The 16,380-nt window shown below is 40.7% G+C and overlaps 1 protein-coding gene across 1 annotated transcript in view; it reads left to right on the top strand.

Annotated features, from left to right (window-relative positions):
- Nucleotides 1–16,380, top strand: part of pacs1 (phosphofurin acidic cluster sorting protein 1) — a 90,182-nt gene that overhangs the window by 48,349 nt on the left and 25,453 nt on the right. Inside the window, exons 2-7 of the mRNA XM_079580349.1 lie at nt 3,399–3,486; nt 3,660–3,749; nt 3,836–3,961; nt 12,714–12,858; nt 12,939–13,030; nt 15,221–15,298. Coding sequence (XP_079436475.1) covers nt 3,399–3,486; nt 3,660–3,749; nt 3,836–3,961; nt 12,714–12,858; nt 12,939–13,030; nt 15,221–15,298 — 619 coding nt within the window. The remainder of the gene's footprint in view (nt 1–3,398; nt 3,487–3,659; nt 3,750–3,835; nt 3,962–12,713; nt 12,859–12,938; nt 13,031–15,220; nt 15,299–16,380) is intronic.

The following is a 16,380-nucleotide window of genomic DNA, read 5'->3' as shown; positions in this document are numbered from 1 at the left end:
GGGAGACTCCAGAGGCACCAGCAGCTTCAAATACCTGTTTTCTGCTTTGTAGCTGCTGGTCTATTAATCTGATGTATTTGGCAGAAACCGTCCTCATTGTGCCTTTATCTGCACAAATCCGTGTGTGCGATGATTAAGCTTTATCTTTTGTGAAATATTAAAGGTTTTCATACCTAGTCCAAGGCATTCAACTATTTCACGCTTTTCATCAGCAGACAGATCCTTTTTCTTTCCCGGATTGCTTGAAAATGATGATCTGCTTAATGTGGAACATCCTTTTTCAGTAGTTTTTCCCTTAACTGGACTTAAATGACAAATAATCATCCCAGGCGTCTGAGATTGATGTCAGTGATTCAAAAAGCCCTGAGACACAATACCATCCATGAGTTTCATTGAAAAACTTTTTTTTAAATACCTTTTATGACACTGAAATATCATTTGCATAATCATTTGGAATGCAGTATAAAGCTTGTAGTTGCCGGGTCAGTAAAGCAGAGCAGCATTAAATTATGAAGACAGGCCCATCTTAATGTAGACAATATGTAGCAAATGAATGTTTACAGTAGCCTAACTTACACAAAACCAAACAAACCATAAACTGCATTTGCAAACAGAACATTTAAGACCACAGATCTGCTCTCGGGTTCCTCTGTTTGCTCGCAGCACACAGCGCCACATGATTGATGCAAAACACACCGTGCTATTGACTTTGTCTGGACCACAAGTTTAAAGCCGATGGGGAAGTAACTCGCGCTGCACACTGCTGACTGCTGCTGACTGCTGGTGTCAAAATGCGTCGGAGAAAGCTCTTGGCAATGTCCCCAGTTTCATTTGTACAAACACTCGAGCCACACTTGACTTTCACTTCTACAAATGTGTTTATTGACCTCTTTACAGGCCGCGCTTCGAAAGGCTGAGCATGTAGAGTTGAGTTGTGTAATGGGTTTCTAAGTCCAGTTGTTCCTGGAGTGAAAAGGGTCAAAAGCCAGGATTGAACGAGGTCTAGAGCAGGATTTAGCCGGACTCAAACTCAGGTCAAAACTTAGAGAGACCTGCTGCTACTTTACTATTATAAAATCATTCATGCGGTTTTAAAAGACCTCTCTTTCTTCGTCGTGTCTGCTTCGAATGCTGGTCTGGATTTTCCGGATTTCGTTGCATCATAGAAGGAACACGAACCTGGTCTGCGCTCACTGTGTTCCTTATCAATCAATCAATCTTTATTTATAGAGCGCTTTTCATACACAGGTGCATCGCAACATGCTTGACATTTAAAAAGACATTAAAAATATAATCGCCCGTCAAACCCTCCCAATATATACAGTTATCACAATACACACACTCATCTACACCCCCTAGCCTTTACTCTACGCTCACACTCACACACAGAAGCAAAATCAAGGACATAAGGCTGGGTACAGATGACCAAGGTGAGGAAACCCCATCAGAGGAGCCGTCCTCCCCGGGAGCAGCAGACCGGCTGCGGCCGCCCGGGCACCGACACAAGGGTCCCCATAGGAGGTGCAGCAGAGACACCACCCCTCCCCCTGGGCACCCACAGGACAGCACCCACACAGCCACAGCCAGTCACTGCTCCCGAGCCTTCAGAGGAAACACTGGAGATTCTAAAAATATATAAGAAGCGGTATGAAAACATTAGGGACAGTAAGAAACTAGAAATAAATATCAAAATATCAATAAATATCAGTAAATATCAAGTTATCAAGATTAATAAATATGCTGCCATCGTGAAAGCGAGTGAAAGCTTTATTTCATGTGTACGTCCCTTTTCTTACCACAGAGGGTGCTCCAAGCCAATTAAAATCCTGATCAGCCCCATCTATCACTCTGCACCTCCTATTTTCTTTGCTAAGACGTCATTTCACATTTTTAAACAGAAAATATCAATGCAGAGGTGTCCAAAGCTGGTTTACAAGTAGAGGTCGACCAATTTGGGTTTCTCTAAAGCCGATTCCGATTTTTGGGGATGTTTATTGGCCCATGACAATATGCGCGGCCGATATTTTGACCAATATTTTTGGTTTCCAAATGTCTGGTCTATAATCAAAAACGTTAATACTTTGCTATTCCAGTGGTGGCCAATTATATTTTATTACTTTAGGTCAGGGGTCCCCAACTGGCGGACCTGGGTCCAGATCCGGACCTCCAGAGGCTTTAGAAAAGATGATGAAAAGCCTCAAGACGTATCATCCTCTCAATAGGCAACTTACTTACATATGCCGAAAGTTACGAAAGCAAAGTTTCCTCAAGCCAATTTACTTGGGGACCCCTGCTATAGGTGAATAAATCATAGTTTCTGTCTTTGATTAGCTGCTGTTAGCATTAGTACACTGTTGCTAGCCGCGGCATTTTGCGCGGCGATCAAAAGTACAATTGCTGGGGTTAAAACTAACTCAGAGATTGGACTCTCGAGCTTCTGATTTTCAAAATGACATGCAGCATATCCATATTGACTGAGGTTTAGTCAGTGAAACTTGTTGCTAACCAGTTTTCAGCGCAATGTTTCTGTTCCCCTGAGGTCCAGGCAGTTGTGGGGGCACTCGTTTTAAAGCATTCTCTCTTCAGCTCTTTCAGATGCAAAAATCCCCAAACGCCGACCTCCATTTATGAGCAATTATTATGCATTATTCACACTTTACATTTGGACTGTACTAGTTTTTATTATCATCATCAGTATAAAGAGCCTGCACCTCCACACTGCTCCTCCTGCCTCGTCATCAGTCCGCCACAGTCCCGCTCCCCCTCTCTCTCTCTCTGTCTGTCTTCGAGTATATTCTAGCGGCTGCTTCAGGGCCACAGCAGATGCATTATTGAACAGCTGACCTCTGGATGCTGTTTTGGGTGTGGTATCGTTTCTAAAAAGGAGCGCTCATCGATTTGTGTGCTTAGCTGTGACGACTCAGAATCGAGAACAAATCACTAATGGTCTTTGTACAGGAGACACAGTTGTGGCCATTGACTTCCCCAGTGACGAACTAAAAACTAAACATTCATGATTCCAAATATGATAGAACTACTTAAGAAATGTCCATGCACTGTATTAATGTAGTGTAACTGGACGGTGCAGATCTGGTTTCTCGAGAATGACCAAATATGTGTGTGTATTTAGTGGCATGTTTATTGCAGATTGTATTTTTGAGATATTATCTGTCTATGTCCTAAATGTGCAGGGAGTCTCTTCTTCTTGAACTCATAAATATTAGAAGACTTTAATCAATTCATATGTCATCCTATAACGCTGTGTGGACGTCCATCTTTCCTCGTGGCTTGTTTCTGTTGCTCACAGCCTGAACTCTCAATGTTATGGCGTAAATCAAGCCTTCAAATGAAATAAATAAAGTCAATCAATTGTATTTTTGTCTTTTTTTCTGTTACAGACTCTTCAATCTGAGCCTAAAGAAGCTGATCATGCTGAAGGAGTTGGACAAAGACCTCACGTCGGTGGTCATCGCTGTCAAGCTGCAGGTAAGAAGACAGAGGCGATGTGAATGATGTCACTGCATGGCAACAGACGGCATTTGATTTGACACAAGATCCATGGGCCTGTTCTCTATAACACAAAAGAATGAGTTTTATTTTTTATGTCTCTCAGTCTCTTTCGTTTTGTGTTATTCATGATTGTTTGTTTTGTTTTTTAGGGCTCCAAGCGAATCCTCCGCTCTAACGAGATCCTGCTGTCATCGGCCGGCCTCACGGAGACCGACCTCCAGCTCACCTTCTCGCTACAGGTACACGAAACCTAACCAAAATATATATCGATAGGATGAAGTGCCTGTCCAAATCAAAATTTCATCTGTTTGTTTTTTCATTGCAGTATCCACATTTCCTGAAAAGAGATGCCAACAAACTCCAGATCATGCTTCAGAGGCGGAAACGGTACAAGAACCGCACCATCCTCGGATACAAGACTCTCGCGCTGGGGCTCATCAACATGGCAGAGGTACCGACCATGATCACGTTTACACCAACTGTAAAGAATGTCTGTAAACCTTTGAACCTATTTGGAGCTGTTAACCTTGTTGTTTTGCTATTTCCTTATCAGAGAAAAGGAAAATTCTCTCGCACACTGTATACTTGCAACACCAGTGTTCCTTTATTAATGCAACGTTATAGGATATAGTGAATAAAGCAGTCAAAATATACATATATACAGTAAATATATATATAAAGTAAAAACGTTTTAGTGGCACATGCAATACATATGGGAAATGGATATACAAGACAGCTCAAAGATAGAGAAGATCTGCCTAAATATATGCAAATCAATATGTACACAGGAAGTAAACGCAGCCTATGAACATAGCATGACACTGGAATCTCTATAGAATGATGACATTATAACGTTGCATTAATAAAGGAACACTGGTGTTGCAAGTATACAGTGTGCGAGAGAATTTTCCTTTTCTACGTTTGGCCTCTATGCCTTCTCTTACGCACCTGTTTAAAACAAAGAGATGTGTGAAGTAAACCTTCTTTGCTATTTCCTTATCAAAAACATCCCCAGAATGTTTTTTTTGGCTTCATTCACGCAGTTCTCAGCAATGCTCCTTAATCCTGCTCTCTGAGCAGCTCCGCCCTCTCCTGGTGAACGACTGAGTTGCTCAGTTGTGCCGTCAGAGCATAGCTTAGTGCTCGGCGTCTGTAATGTAATGTCTTAATTATATGCTTACGGCCTGATTTTCATTTATAAAACAGCTTTTTCATTGTTTCTGTTGTAAGAAAGAAATAAAGGGCACTAGCTACAACAGCTAGTGTGTTAGCTTGTGTGTTAGCCATTTATGAAGCTGTGTTGCAGATGTCAAGAACTGCATCGTGAAGTAACTTCACTTATTGCTGTGGAATTTTTATTTTTACTACAGTAAAGTTGTATGAGCGGAGAGAGGGGGCGGAGTTAACTGAATCGAAGCCCTGTGTCTTCCGAGTTTGAAAAATACCTCCAGAAAATACTTATATTTATCACAAAAATGTGTGCTCCATAGTGGTAGAGGTACAATTTATCATATAAATGCCTATACTTTACTTTGGAATGGCTAAAACAGCACGATACAGATAATTTAAATCATAATAAAAAAGAAAATACCAAAATTACACTGACTGAAGTTTACACACCCCAGTCTTTAATACTGTGTATTTCCCCATTAACATCAATGACAGCTTGGAGTCTTTTGTGGTGGTCGTGGATGAGGTTCAACTGTAAACAAATATGCTGTGCTCAAAATAGGTGCAGGAAAGTGACTCTGCAGTGACTTGGCTGAGCAAATTCTCCGGAAGTCCCTTTATGGAGCAGTTTTTGTTTATTGTACTTTTGTTTAACCAGGATCACCCCACTGAATCCCTTTTTTTAGGGGGGATAAGTAATCTATATATAGGCTAGTGTCCTGTCTGCAAAATTCGCATATTAGTCTCACGGCTTAAGGTCCTTTCAACCGACAACAATTATGCTTTTGTGATTGAATAATTGCCATCACATTTTTATACTATTGTGAAAAAATGAATTAACCTTGGTTCAGTATGACCGTCTGAGCTGCCCTCGGCCTCACCAGTAAACTAAATGAACAGGTGATCATTGCTCTTCCACCAACTTTGAAATTGTGTTCATTTCTCGTATGGATTTGTCGGAGGCAATTTTGAAGTCTGATTGAAAGTAACTTGTTTGTTCGCTCAACTCTGCCTGATTATTCTGCCACCATATTGCAATTATTGCGGTGGCTGCGTTTGGCTGAGCGTCTGTTGACATTAGCATAATGGGTTTAGTATAAAACGACAGCCTCCTCTCGGCTCTAACCCGCACCGAATCCAAATGAAGGCGGACGAATATGACCTTTTCTGAACAATAGGAACAAGGTGGCCGGGACCTGTGCCAATGCGAGACAGATGAAGATGGCTGTGCTTAAAACGTCACTGTGACATTGGCCATCGTCGCTGTTCTCTTGAAGACTTTATGGGTTCTCTCTGCTTCTTCGTTAAGTCTGTTGGAATCGGTTTGCCCTTGACATTTTTAGAGATTTAAGCAGTGCAAGTGCCAAGAAAATGTTAAAGTCTGATTTATATTGTTGTGTCTGTTCATGAAATGCAACATAACAAACATAAAATAATGTGCACATTCTGATATTTCCAACTTATACAACATAGACATTAGACAGATAATATATAATAGAATGAGAATATATGCCAATATGAAGCTTTTCTCTTGGTGGAAAGCGTAACCCAGTGTCATACCCAAATAGGAGTTCTGTTACTTTAAAATAACATGACTCAAGTGGAAGTGAAAAGTACTGTATGATAAAAGTTGGCTATTCCAGGAAGTGCAGCTACTTCTACTAAGTTTTTTCACATCACTATATGTCACTATACCATATTCTGTAGCATAACACCCAGCTGAGCGTAGTGTCACAATCTTTTCGGGATCATCTGCCCATCACTGCTGCGTACAGATGTCCTTCCAGGTCGATTTTTAGGGCTCGGCACAGGCAGGATTTAGCACTTTTTTATGTACCGCCAACAAATGCCGACACAAAAGCTTCTGCAATGTCACAAGATACATTTTCCATAGATGGGAGAGTGTGACCTTACACCTCCCAAACACTGCTTAAAAGCCGGGCTCCAAAGACTTTTCGATATCGCTTTAGATTAAGTATTAATAAGCATTAGTAATTATTTTAGGGTAAGGGTTAAGGTTAGGGTTAGGTTAAGGGTTGGCTATGAACAAGTGTATCATTAATGGCCTATTAGTATGTTAACTACAATAAGCAGTGTGTTAATACTTTACAAGCATATTATTAATATTTATTAATACTTAATGAGCACACCTTTATATAAAGTGTTAACGACTTTTCTTTTTTCTAAAGAGCACTGTGACCCATGATGTGACAATCATATTGTTAACCACGCAGCAGGTTTTTGTTATGTGGAAATATAAAGTTTAAGCCTCATGCTTTGATTGACAGGCATCCTTTTTAGGAACATGCCCTGTAGAAGGAGTAAGGTGCGCCATCCTATTTTCACAAGAAAGTGGGATCATTCCCACGAATGGGGCGAAATGGTTGATAATGCATTTCTAAATCTATGTCGGGCTCATAGTGTTGCTGAACCTAGACCTGACCAACTGCAGCAACCCCTGATCAAATCCAGTAAATAATCCAGGTGGTGACTTTTTTATGACCAGGTAGTGCATCTTGAAATTCCTCTTTTTGTTTTGACAGTATCAGCAGAGAATAAGTTGGCAGCAGCAGCAGCACCGATGCCACTGCAGGGAGAGACGCATTTTTTACACTTGTTGACCTTGGGTGTAGCTCCTTTCCATTTCTTGCTAGTTTCCTGACATGCATCCACCGCACGTCTGTCTGAAAGTGCCTCATAACCAAATCTGCTCCATAGTAAAAGTCCCGCCCTTTTTTTTATTATTCATGCTTTAATATTACGGCCCTCTGGCTGTTGCCGCTTCTCTGATAACCTTCACTCAACCTTTTATCCAAACTCAATTGGAGGAAGTGCACTTTCGCAATCAAAACTCCTGTTCCCCTCTCCGTCCTGTTCTCCGCGTCCATAAACACGACTGTAAATCAAACGCACAATGAAATCCAAAGCATCTTCAGCCAAAAGCCTCCAGCAGTAAAAGATCCTTATAAAAAAGAATTGAGATTTATGGCATTGTTTTGTACGTCTGTTCTCCTCGACTGCAACTTAGATGAAGCTTTGGAAGAAATTTACAGCAATAGGTGAGCACAGGTGAAAAGTGCTGAGATGTTCTAATGATATTATACTTCAGTGGCAAATTTGCTCATTACATAGTCAATGGGCTAAACGAAACTTTTTCTTTTTCATTATAGTCCAAACTTTTCTGTGCTGTTACCTAGGGCTTATTACAACCAAAGAAGTTTTTCCATTTCCCCAAAACTTTAATGATGTTCTATTGAAAAAAAATTCCATCTATTGAAGCGCAGAAACAGAAAAGTAAGACTGACATAAAGGTGTTTTCCTCGTTGTTGAATCTGTCTTTTTAAAATAAAAAATCCCACCAGCCGTTGCCTTCTGGACGTCGCTGAGGTTATTTTACGCTGGTGAAATGAAGAGGGTTTTATTCATGAGGCTCCCCTGAAACGGAAACGCTGGAGACGAAGGGCAGAGGACACAAACGCAGGCTGCAACATGACGGCTCCAATCCTATTACCTCCACAGCTCCACATAATGAACTATATGGGGCTCGCATACTTGCAAATGTTATTCAAAGTCACATGGGGGTGTCAGTATAAAGCAACTCCACAAGCAGGCTGCTGTGGAGAGAAAATGCTATTCAACTAAAACAATACCAACTATATTTCATCAATGTGAGGACATTTGTAAAGTTGTCAATTTCTACAAATCAAAAGAGGCTCTATGAATACAATTTTGTTAATATTGTTTGTTGAGAGTAGTAGTAGTAGTAGTAGTAGTAGAAGCGCTAACAACTTAATATGTACATGAAGAAATGAATAAACTGTGCATTTATTAGTAAAAAAGACGATCAAACTTACAATTCACTGTTAGAAGTCAAGCTAATCCACGGCTGCAGCCTCAAAACAAGTCCACATGGTCCAAATATACGTTTGTTAAGTGTGACGCCACGACTTCTGCTTTCGGGTCCTAGCATACCGGCTAAAATGCGAGAAAAAAAACATAAAAAACTCTTAAAAACAACAATCAATATTTCTAGCCAAAAATGCTGCACCTTCTGGTAAAACAGAATTATTTACTTTAAGTCGGTACTTCCGAGGCTAGCGTAGCTGCACCGTTAGCATTTTTCTCAGCCAAACCGGTTGGTAAATATTACTTTTATAGCAGTAGGTGCAGCATTTTTGGCTAATGGGTCTGATAAATAAGTATATTCAGTAACTCTCTGTTGAGTTTCAGAAATATTGATTGTGGTATTAAAGACTTTTTTGTAGTTTCTCACACATCTGTGGACCAGGAAGTAGAGCTGTGAGCTTAAACTCTTCATCCCCGTGTGTGTCCTGGTCCTCTGAGGCTCCCCACGTGTTTTTGTTTTGCCCTTTCAACGAGTTAATGGAACTTTGTATCTGATTTTACACGTAAAATCACCAGGTCCTCTCCTAGCTACCGCATATGCCATCCTGTGCTTCCTGTTTGTTTGGGCCGAGTGATCCCTCCCTTCATGTCACATTTTTTAAGCGTTTGTGTCTTTTTTGTCATGTTTTTGTAGTTTTTTATTGTTGGTTTTTTTGTAATTTTATGTTGCTTTCTTCATTGCTATTTTCTTCTTGCTTTTTGATGTGTTTTTGTCACTTTTTTTATGGTCTTATTGTTGCTTTTCCGGCATGTTTTTGTTGCTCTTTTGTTGCTTTTTCATCACCTTGTTTTCTGTCGCTTGTTTATTGTGTTTTCTGTTGCTTTTCTGTTGCTTTTTTGTTGTATTTTCATCCCTGCTTCAAGAAGCTTTTAGATTTGGATCAAACTAAACTGGAGAACTGTTTTTTTTTTTTTGCCTAAACTGACATAAGAGGGGAAAAACAGTTTGAGTTGTTGGAGTTTTTTGGGTTTCTGGGCCTAATGTGATACATAAACTGCCTCAGCAAATACAGCCAATATTGTAGGGATTTCCAGAACGAGTCGCTAAAAAAGACTGAGTATTAATGTCTCAGCGTACAAGGCTTAGGAGATCCTTCTTTTCAAATCGTTATTGTGCTGCGGCGCCATTTAAAGAACAACGTTAGCATCTTTTTTCAGTAAATTGTCCCTTTCAAACTTATTCAACATCATCTCTATTACTGACTGCTCTGAATCAACCGAAACTGCTATTAAAAACTGCGACAGGAAACATTAAGTTGCGGCAGCTTGTCATATTAAAAATGCAGAAGGACTTAGTGGAGCTTGCATCTCATTTGCATAATTGTTTGACTGACTCAGATGTTTTTTTTCTTATTCTGAGCTACTCCTGCCACAAAATAGGAACACAGTCATTTTATTATCATCATTATTAGCATCTGACACATCCGTCATAAAAAGTATTCTTGTCTTTTAATTTATTTATTGAAGTGTCACGCAGTGTGGATTCAGTGTGTGTTGATTTAGGAGATTATACTTGAAATGAAATACCCATTGTATGGTTTCCTGTAACACTAACAGGTAAGACCCCTTTTCTAAATCACGATGCATATTATGTGGAGCATTGAGTGAAGCCGTAATCATCCTTATCCTCAGACTTCATTAGCTCGAGAAGCGTGAGCCGAATGCTAATGCAAACGGTCTCAAATGTAATACGTGACACTGGCGTTTTTAAAGGCTGGATCCATTCTGTATGAAATAAGTAGGTGTAAGTAGGTCAAATCCTTCCCCTGCACAACCTACCTGAACCAATCTTGGCATGCAATGACGGGCTCTGTGGGATATTTTCTTTTTGTAGAGTTTCCATTGTGACCCATCTTCTAAAGCCAGGATCTTGGTCAGGACTAGCAGTAGCTGGAGGATTAGCGTTCTGTGCATGGCATGTGTTGATGTGGGAAACCAGAGAGTATGGAGGAAAAATTGTCAAAATTACAGTCCAAGGGGTTTTCGATCATCAGGTTTACCAGCTAATAGATACTGTCAGCATCTTTGGAATGGCCCATGTACAGTATGGTCGTGTTCAAAGCAGCCATAGGGAAAACAAAGAAGGGAGAAAACTGAACTCTCACCTATTTCTCCACCATTACTTTAACCTCTGAACCGAGCACAAATCTAAAATCTACATGTGTCAAAAAAAAGACGCAAAAGTGATGAATACGATGAAAAAGCAACAAAAATTTTGAAAAATTAGTAACAAGTAACTTGTTTACCTTAAAGGGGGGGTATTATGCAAAATCGACTTTTTCAAGCTTTACATCATGTTATTATGTCATTCCCTCATTAAAAACATGCCTGAAGTGTTGCCTTGGCACATTCACGTATTTTTGAGTAATCTGTAAAAACTGATGGCAGCCATTTTAGGGATAGGTTTGCCCGAGTCCTCCTTGGAACGCCCCCACCTCCTGGAGACGCCTCCGAGCTTTGGTCACCAGCCGAGTAACCAACCACTGCTCCTCAGCAGAACCCCCTCCCCACTGATGCCACAGACAGCGTGTGGAGGGGGCGTGTCGGAAAGGTTCAGAGGTTCTTAAAGAGACAGAGGCCTATTTCAAGACATTCGCTACAGCCATTTTGAGAGAGCAATTTTATACAAGGCAGTTATTTTAATTTACTGTATTTACAGACCAACAGAAGGTTTGGTCATCATTGTAGTGTGATATAGACTGGCGCTATGTGATTGAAAAAAGCATAATACCCCCTCTTTAATAAATCTTTTTCGTAGTCCCTCTGGGGGTAATACAAGTGTTAATGGGGTGATTGGGGGTCTTTCATCTCCCCTTGGTGTCTCTGGCCAGAAAACCACGCTTGCAACTTGACTGCCTCCGGGTCGGAGTCACCAATACACACTAATGGAATCACGAAGAAGAAGCTAACGGGCCAACAGGCAAAGCTAAATGCGGGCTGGCTACACTTAAACAGTGTTTACAGCCAAGTTTCAGTGAAAAAAATGATGCACAAGTTACTTTGTATTCCTTTAATATGCAATTAAAAAACAGTGACAAATGTGCCGGAAAAGCGACAGACGTAACAAAGTCGTGGTGACAACGCAACCAATAAACTCTCCAGTCAAGAAGCTTTTAGATTTGGGTAAAGCCGAACTGGAAAAAATGTGCTTAGTTAATTAATATATTTTCCTACTAAATAAAGATAGAGACATGGAGAGGAGCAAAGTTCAACGGCCAACGGACAATGCTAACAAGGAAGCTAACAATAGCTTCATTATGCTAACGTTAGCAATGACTGCTGTTTTTCGCCTCTACTGAACAATTTGCAGTGAAAGAACATCCATATGGACCTAATTTTGACCTGACTTTATTGGTGCATGTTAAATGTTTGTATCCTTCCAGAAAAAGGCTAAAAAGAATGAAAAATGGTGATTCCCATGAGAGGTTTTCTTGCCCCTCAGTTTGGCCACACTCCCTTGTATGATAGAGATGATACTTAGATGATACTTGAGTGGAGAGCATTGAGCTGTTTTATCTTATCTACAATCATGAATAATACCTGTAAAGCCACATTTATTTGTTTTTGATCCATTTGAGAGCCATATTGTCCAACCGACTTGAAGGAAATTCTTGCTGTGAGGCGAGAGTATTAGACACCCAGACTGTAATTATAATGGTTGTATATTATGCAAATTTCCATAGATCTACAATGATCAGTTGAAATGATCAAAATGGGAATAAATATGTCCAGAACAGAAAAGAATAACAACAGCTGTCGTTTTTGTAAAAACTCTTCATAGCAATAAAACTGTGTGTCAAAACACTTTATAAAAACATATACTGTTTTCACTTCCTTCTGTGTTTTCCCTCGCCTCTCGACATGTGGCTCACGTCCCGCGGTCTGCGCTTTGCTTGTTTTGTTCACTGAGCTGTCTAGCATCTCTGTCAACCTTCATCAGTTGTCTCATCTTTCATTAATGCGTTTCTCTGCGACGTTCTAGAGTTTCCCCCACGGTGTAACAATAATCTCACGGACCAGAAATATCCTTTTATTGTTTCGGGTTTGTTTTGAGGAATCGAAAGCGAACTTGAGATCACGCAACCTGAGTCCTAATTTGGCACGATGTTTGTTTTTCTCTCTTGTAGGTGATGCAGCATCCCAGTGAAGGCGCTCAGGTTTTGGGGCTCCACAGTCAGCTGAAAGATGCCTCCGTTCCCGTGGCAGAGATCAGAGTCTACTCCTTATCGAGCCAGCCCATAGACCACGAGGGGCCCAAAGCAAAGTTGAATGGTCTGCACACTCGTCCCAAAGTTTGCATTTTGTCAGTTTTATTCCCCATTAATAACATGATCCTGTATTTTCCCCCCCAGACCGCTCCCCAGACATCGATAACTACTCTGAGGAGGAAGAGGAGAGCTACTCCTCAGAACAGGAAGGCAGTGACGACCCCATCCACGGACAAGTACGCTCACACTGCATGCACTTCTATAAAAATCACATTCTTAAATGAGTAAACCTTGTCAAATGGGGCTGAGACATCACTCGGTTTAGACCTGGACCTTTGAAGATTAAAAGCTCTGTTCCTGCTTACAAACCGACAGGGGAAGCGCCAAAGCAAACAGAAGAAGATTGATTAAAATTGTTAGGTGTGGCCCAAAATTATTCCCAACTTTCCTATTGACCTCTGAATTGTTCATATTATACCATGCAAAATCAGCTTTTAACTCTGCTGTAGCATTGTTCCCTCAACAAACGCATTCCTGGAGTAGTATGTACATTCATTGATGCAGTTTTGTGTAATCCTGTTTTCTCTTGTGTGGCGCTACTATCTGTTTATTCTGATTTTGGATCTAACACAAAACAGTCATCTGCAGTTTTAAAGCCCATGCTCTCTCACGTCTTTTAATTATATAGACATTGCATTAAATTATAGAATTGAAATCACCCCGAAGAACTCTTTCACACCTTTTTCAGGCATGATATGTCCACTTTAATGCAAATACAAGACACTGCAAAGGGGTTTCATTCTACAAGGGGCCACTATGGGCCACAGAGCCTTCAGCTACTCTGCAGCGTGACTCTGGAACTCCCTACCCCAACACAGACCCCAACTCAGTTCAAAACCTTCCTTAAAACTTACCTGTGAGTCTACACCCCACACCAGGGATCTCCAGCTGGCGGCCCGCGGGATGATTCAATCCAGCCCCTGCGTTGTAGAGCACAAATTCCTGAGTATGTAAAAAAAAAAAGTACGTCTCTCGCCCATTCCTGTGCAGAGTGATACATTTTTAAAGAAATAACCAGAATCCTCACTCCAGCCACTAGAGGGCAGCTTTAGCAACGAAAGGAAAGAATTCCACACATGTCCAGCAGAGGGCACTGACATAATAGGAGATCAGGATATAAACGACACATTATAGCCACGTGGTAAAGGGACTGTCTGCCCCTGGCCGGCTGTGGCTACAATAGAGACTTGTGACACGGGCTTGTTAAGTGCAATACAAGTGTAAGCCGAGGTTACAGTCCTGTCTGGCTCATTATTGTTCATTTATTGAAAAAAGTTTCCTCAATAGTATTTTCCCAATCAAAACATATTTTATCGGAGCTTTTGTTTACACTCACATATATTTTGACCACCAGCAAAATTAACTTGGAGACCCCTGCCCTACACTGTATTTTAAGCTTTTATCTTTTATATATGTTGTGATTTTAATGATCCTTTGTATCTTGAGTGTCTTGAAAGGAGCTTCAAATAAATTGTATTATTATTATTGTACTACAAAGGGGGGAACCACAGCCCCTTCAAGACCATCTTTTTTTCCCTCTCCTTGTGTAGTATTTCTTTGTGGTCCACAATGCAAAGGTGTTCTGGGTGAAAAGGCGTCCAGTGGTGCAGGAGATTGGAAAGGGATTGAAAAAGGGCAAACAGACGGCGCAGACAGATAAGGAAGAGGCTGCGTGGCTTTAGTTTAGACTCTGAAGGTAAAAAGCAGAATAGTCGTGACTGCCGTTCTGTGAAATATTGAGCTCAAAGTGAATCACCACTTGATCCTGATTTATTATTGCCTCTGACGATGACACACTTCCAGGCAGTGATTTACATGAAGCACCTGCTCGCATGGGGGTTTTTTTAGTCATTCTGCGTCAGCGCCCGATTCCGGTCCGGATAGATCGAGTTCCATCACCCAAAACACTTTTAACAATAAAGAGAATTCGAGTTACGTCTGAAGTCAGTCATAGATGTTGCAAAACCCACTCGTTTCCTCGATGAAGGTCGTATTGCCATTCACTTTCAAAGGGATGTATCAGTCATATTTGTTTCTTTGTCAAAAACACACCTGCAGTAGTGTTTTACTCACACAGGCTTCAGTGTAATTTGGTCGTTTCTTCGAATTCTGCTGAAGTGCTTCTGTAATTCTTGGGATTTTGTTGCACAATAGATAGAATCTGGTCCTCCACATTTTCAAAGCCCGGAAACCATCAGTGGATTTGCTCTGATCAAAAAATAGTCTTGCATCTGGTGTAGTTCTTGTTCCTCCCACTCCAAAATGCTATTCTGCTATTAGTGCCATGCTAAATGTTCTTCATCCTGATCCTGATCCAATCAATCTATTTTCGGCCCTAAAATCATTTATGTTTTCCCCTTTTGCAGTATCTTTTTGACGAAGATGACGAAATGAGAAAGAAGAAAACCACTCGACGCAAAACCTCAAACGCCGCCATCACCAGAGTAAGACCAGGCGCTCCATCCATCACACACTCTCTCCTTGTTTCCTCTGTAAAAGCAATCTGTGGTAGGGACCTACTTTATGAAGAAGGAAAAAAAAAACTCTTTTCAAATAAATTTAATGCATTTCCGGCTTCCTATCTCTCCCCAGAAGACATCATTCGTTTTTCATTTTCAGCCCTGTTTTGTGAGATATGAGATTTTTTTTTTGCCATTACATTTCTGGAAGTTCAGTCGGTTTTTGTCCTGAATTTTAATCTGTTCATAGTTTCGTTCTAGATTGTCTTGGTTTATTTAATCCAGAATTAGTCCTTGTTTTTGACCCAGATCAATTTTACTTCCTGTTTAAGTCCTGGTTTTTGCTTGAAGGGATGTTTCAGGATTTTTGACATATACGGCCTCATTTCTTAGTTATCCAGAGTGTTTTTTGTAATTCATGCAGTTCTTATGTTTGAAGAGTTTTGTGGCGCTAGGCTTGTCCAAGGCTAGCGCATTTCTATGGTGTCAGCTAGCCTGCATTAAAAACAGTCTGACCCGCTCCACAGTGCACCTGAGGCAAATCACTTATAACGCCAGACTAACCATATAAATGTCTGTGTTGATAGAATAATTTTAACCATTTTGCATTTAAAAGAACTTATATTTGAGCAGCATCAGCTTCGTGGTTGTATAAGCTCAGCAGCGGCGGAGTGATCTGCTAGAAAATAGTCCCTCAAAATGCGATCATTCATGTGACGCAAGGTCAGTTATATATATATATATTCTATCGACACAGACATTGGTTAGTTAGTTATGGTTAGTCTCATATGCACTGTGGAGCGGGTCAGACTGTTTTTAATGCAGGCTAGCTGATACCATAGAAATGCGCTAGCCTTGCATTAGCCTAGCGCCACGAAACTCTTCAAACATAAGAACTGCATGAATTACAAACAAGAATATCTCCAGAAATCAGCAACACTCTGGATAACTAGGAAATGAGGCCCTATGTCAAAAATCCTGAAATATCTCTTTAAACAGGCAATAGCGATGCACAAAGTAAATCCCCCTGCCTTATTTCACCTCAGACGACCTTTCCTTCTCTCTCT

The sequence above is a fragment of the Gobius niger genome, assembly GCF_951799975.1.
Source record: "Gobius niger genome assembly, chromosome: 21".
NCBI lineage: Eukaryota > Metazoa > Chordata > Actinopteri > Gobiiformes > Gobiidae > Gobius > Gobius niger.
This window is presented reverse-complemented; position numbering and strand designations above follow the sequence as displayed.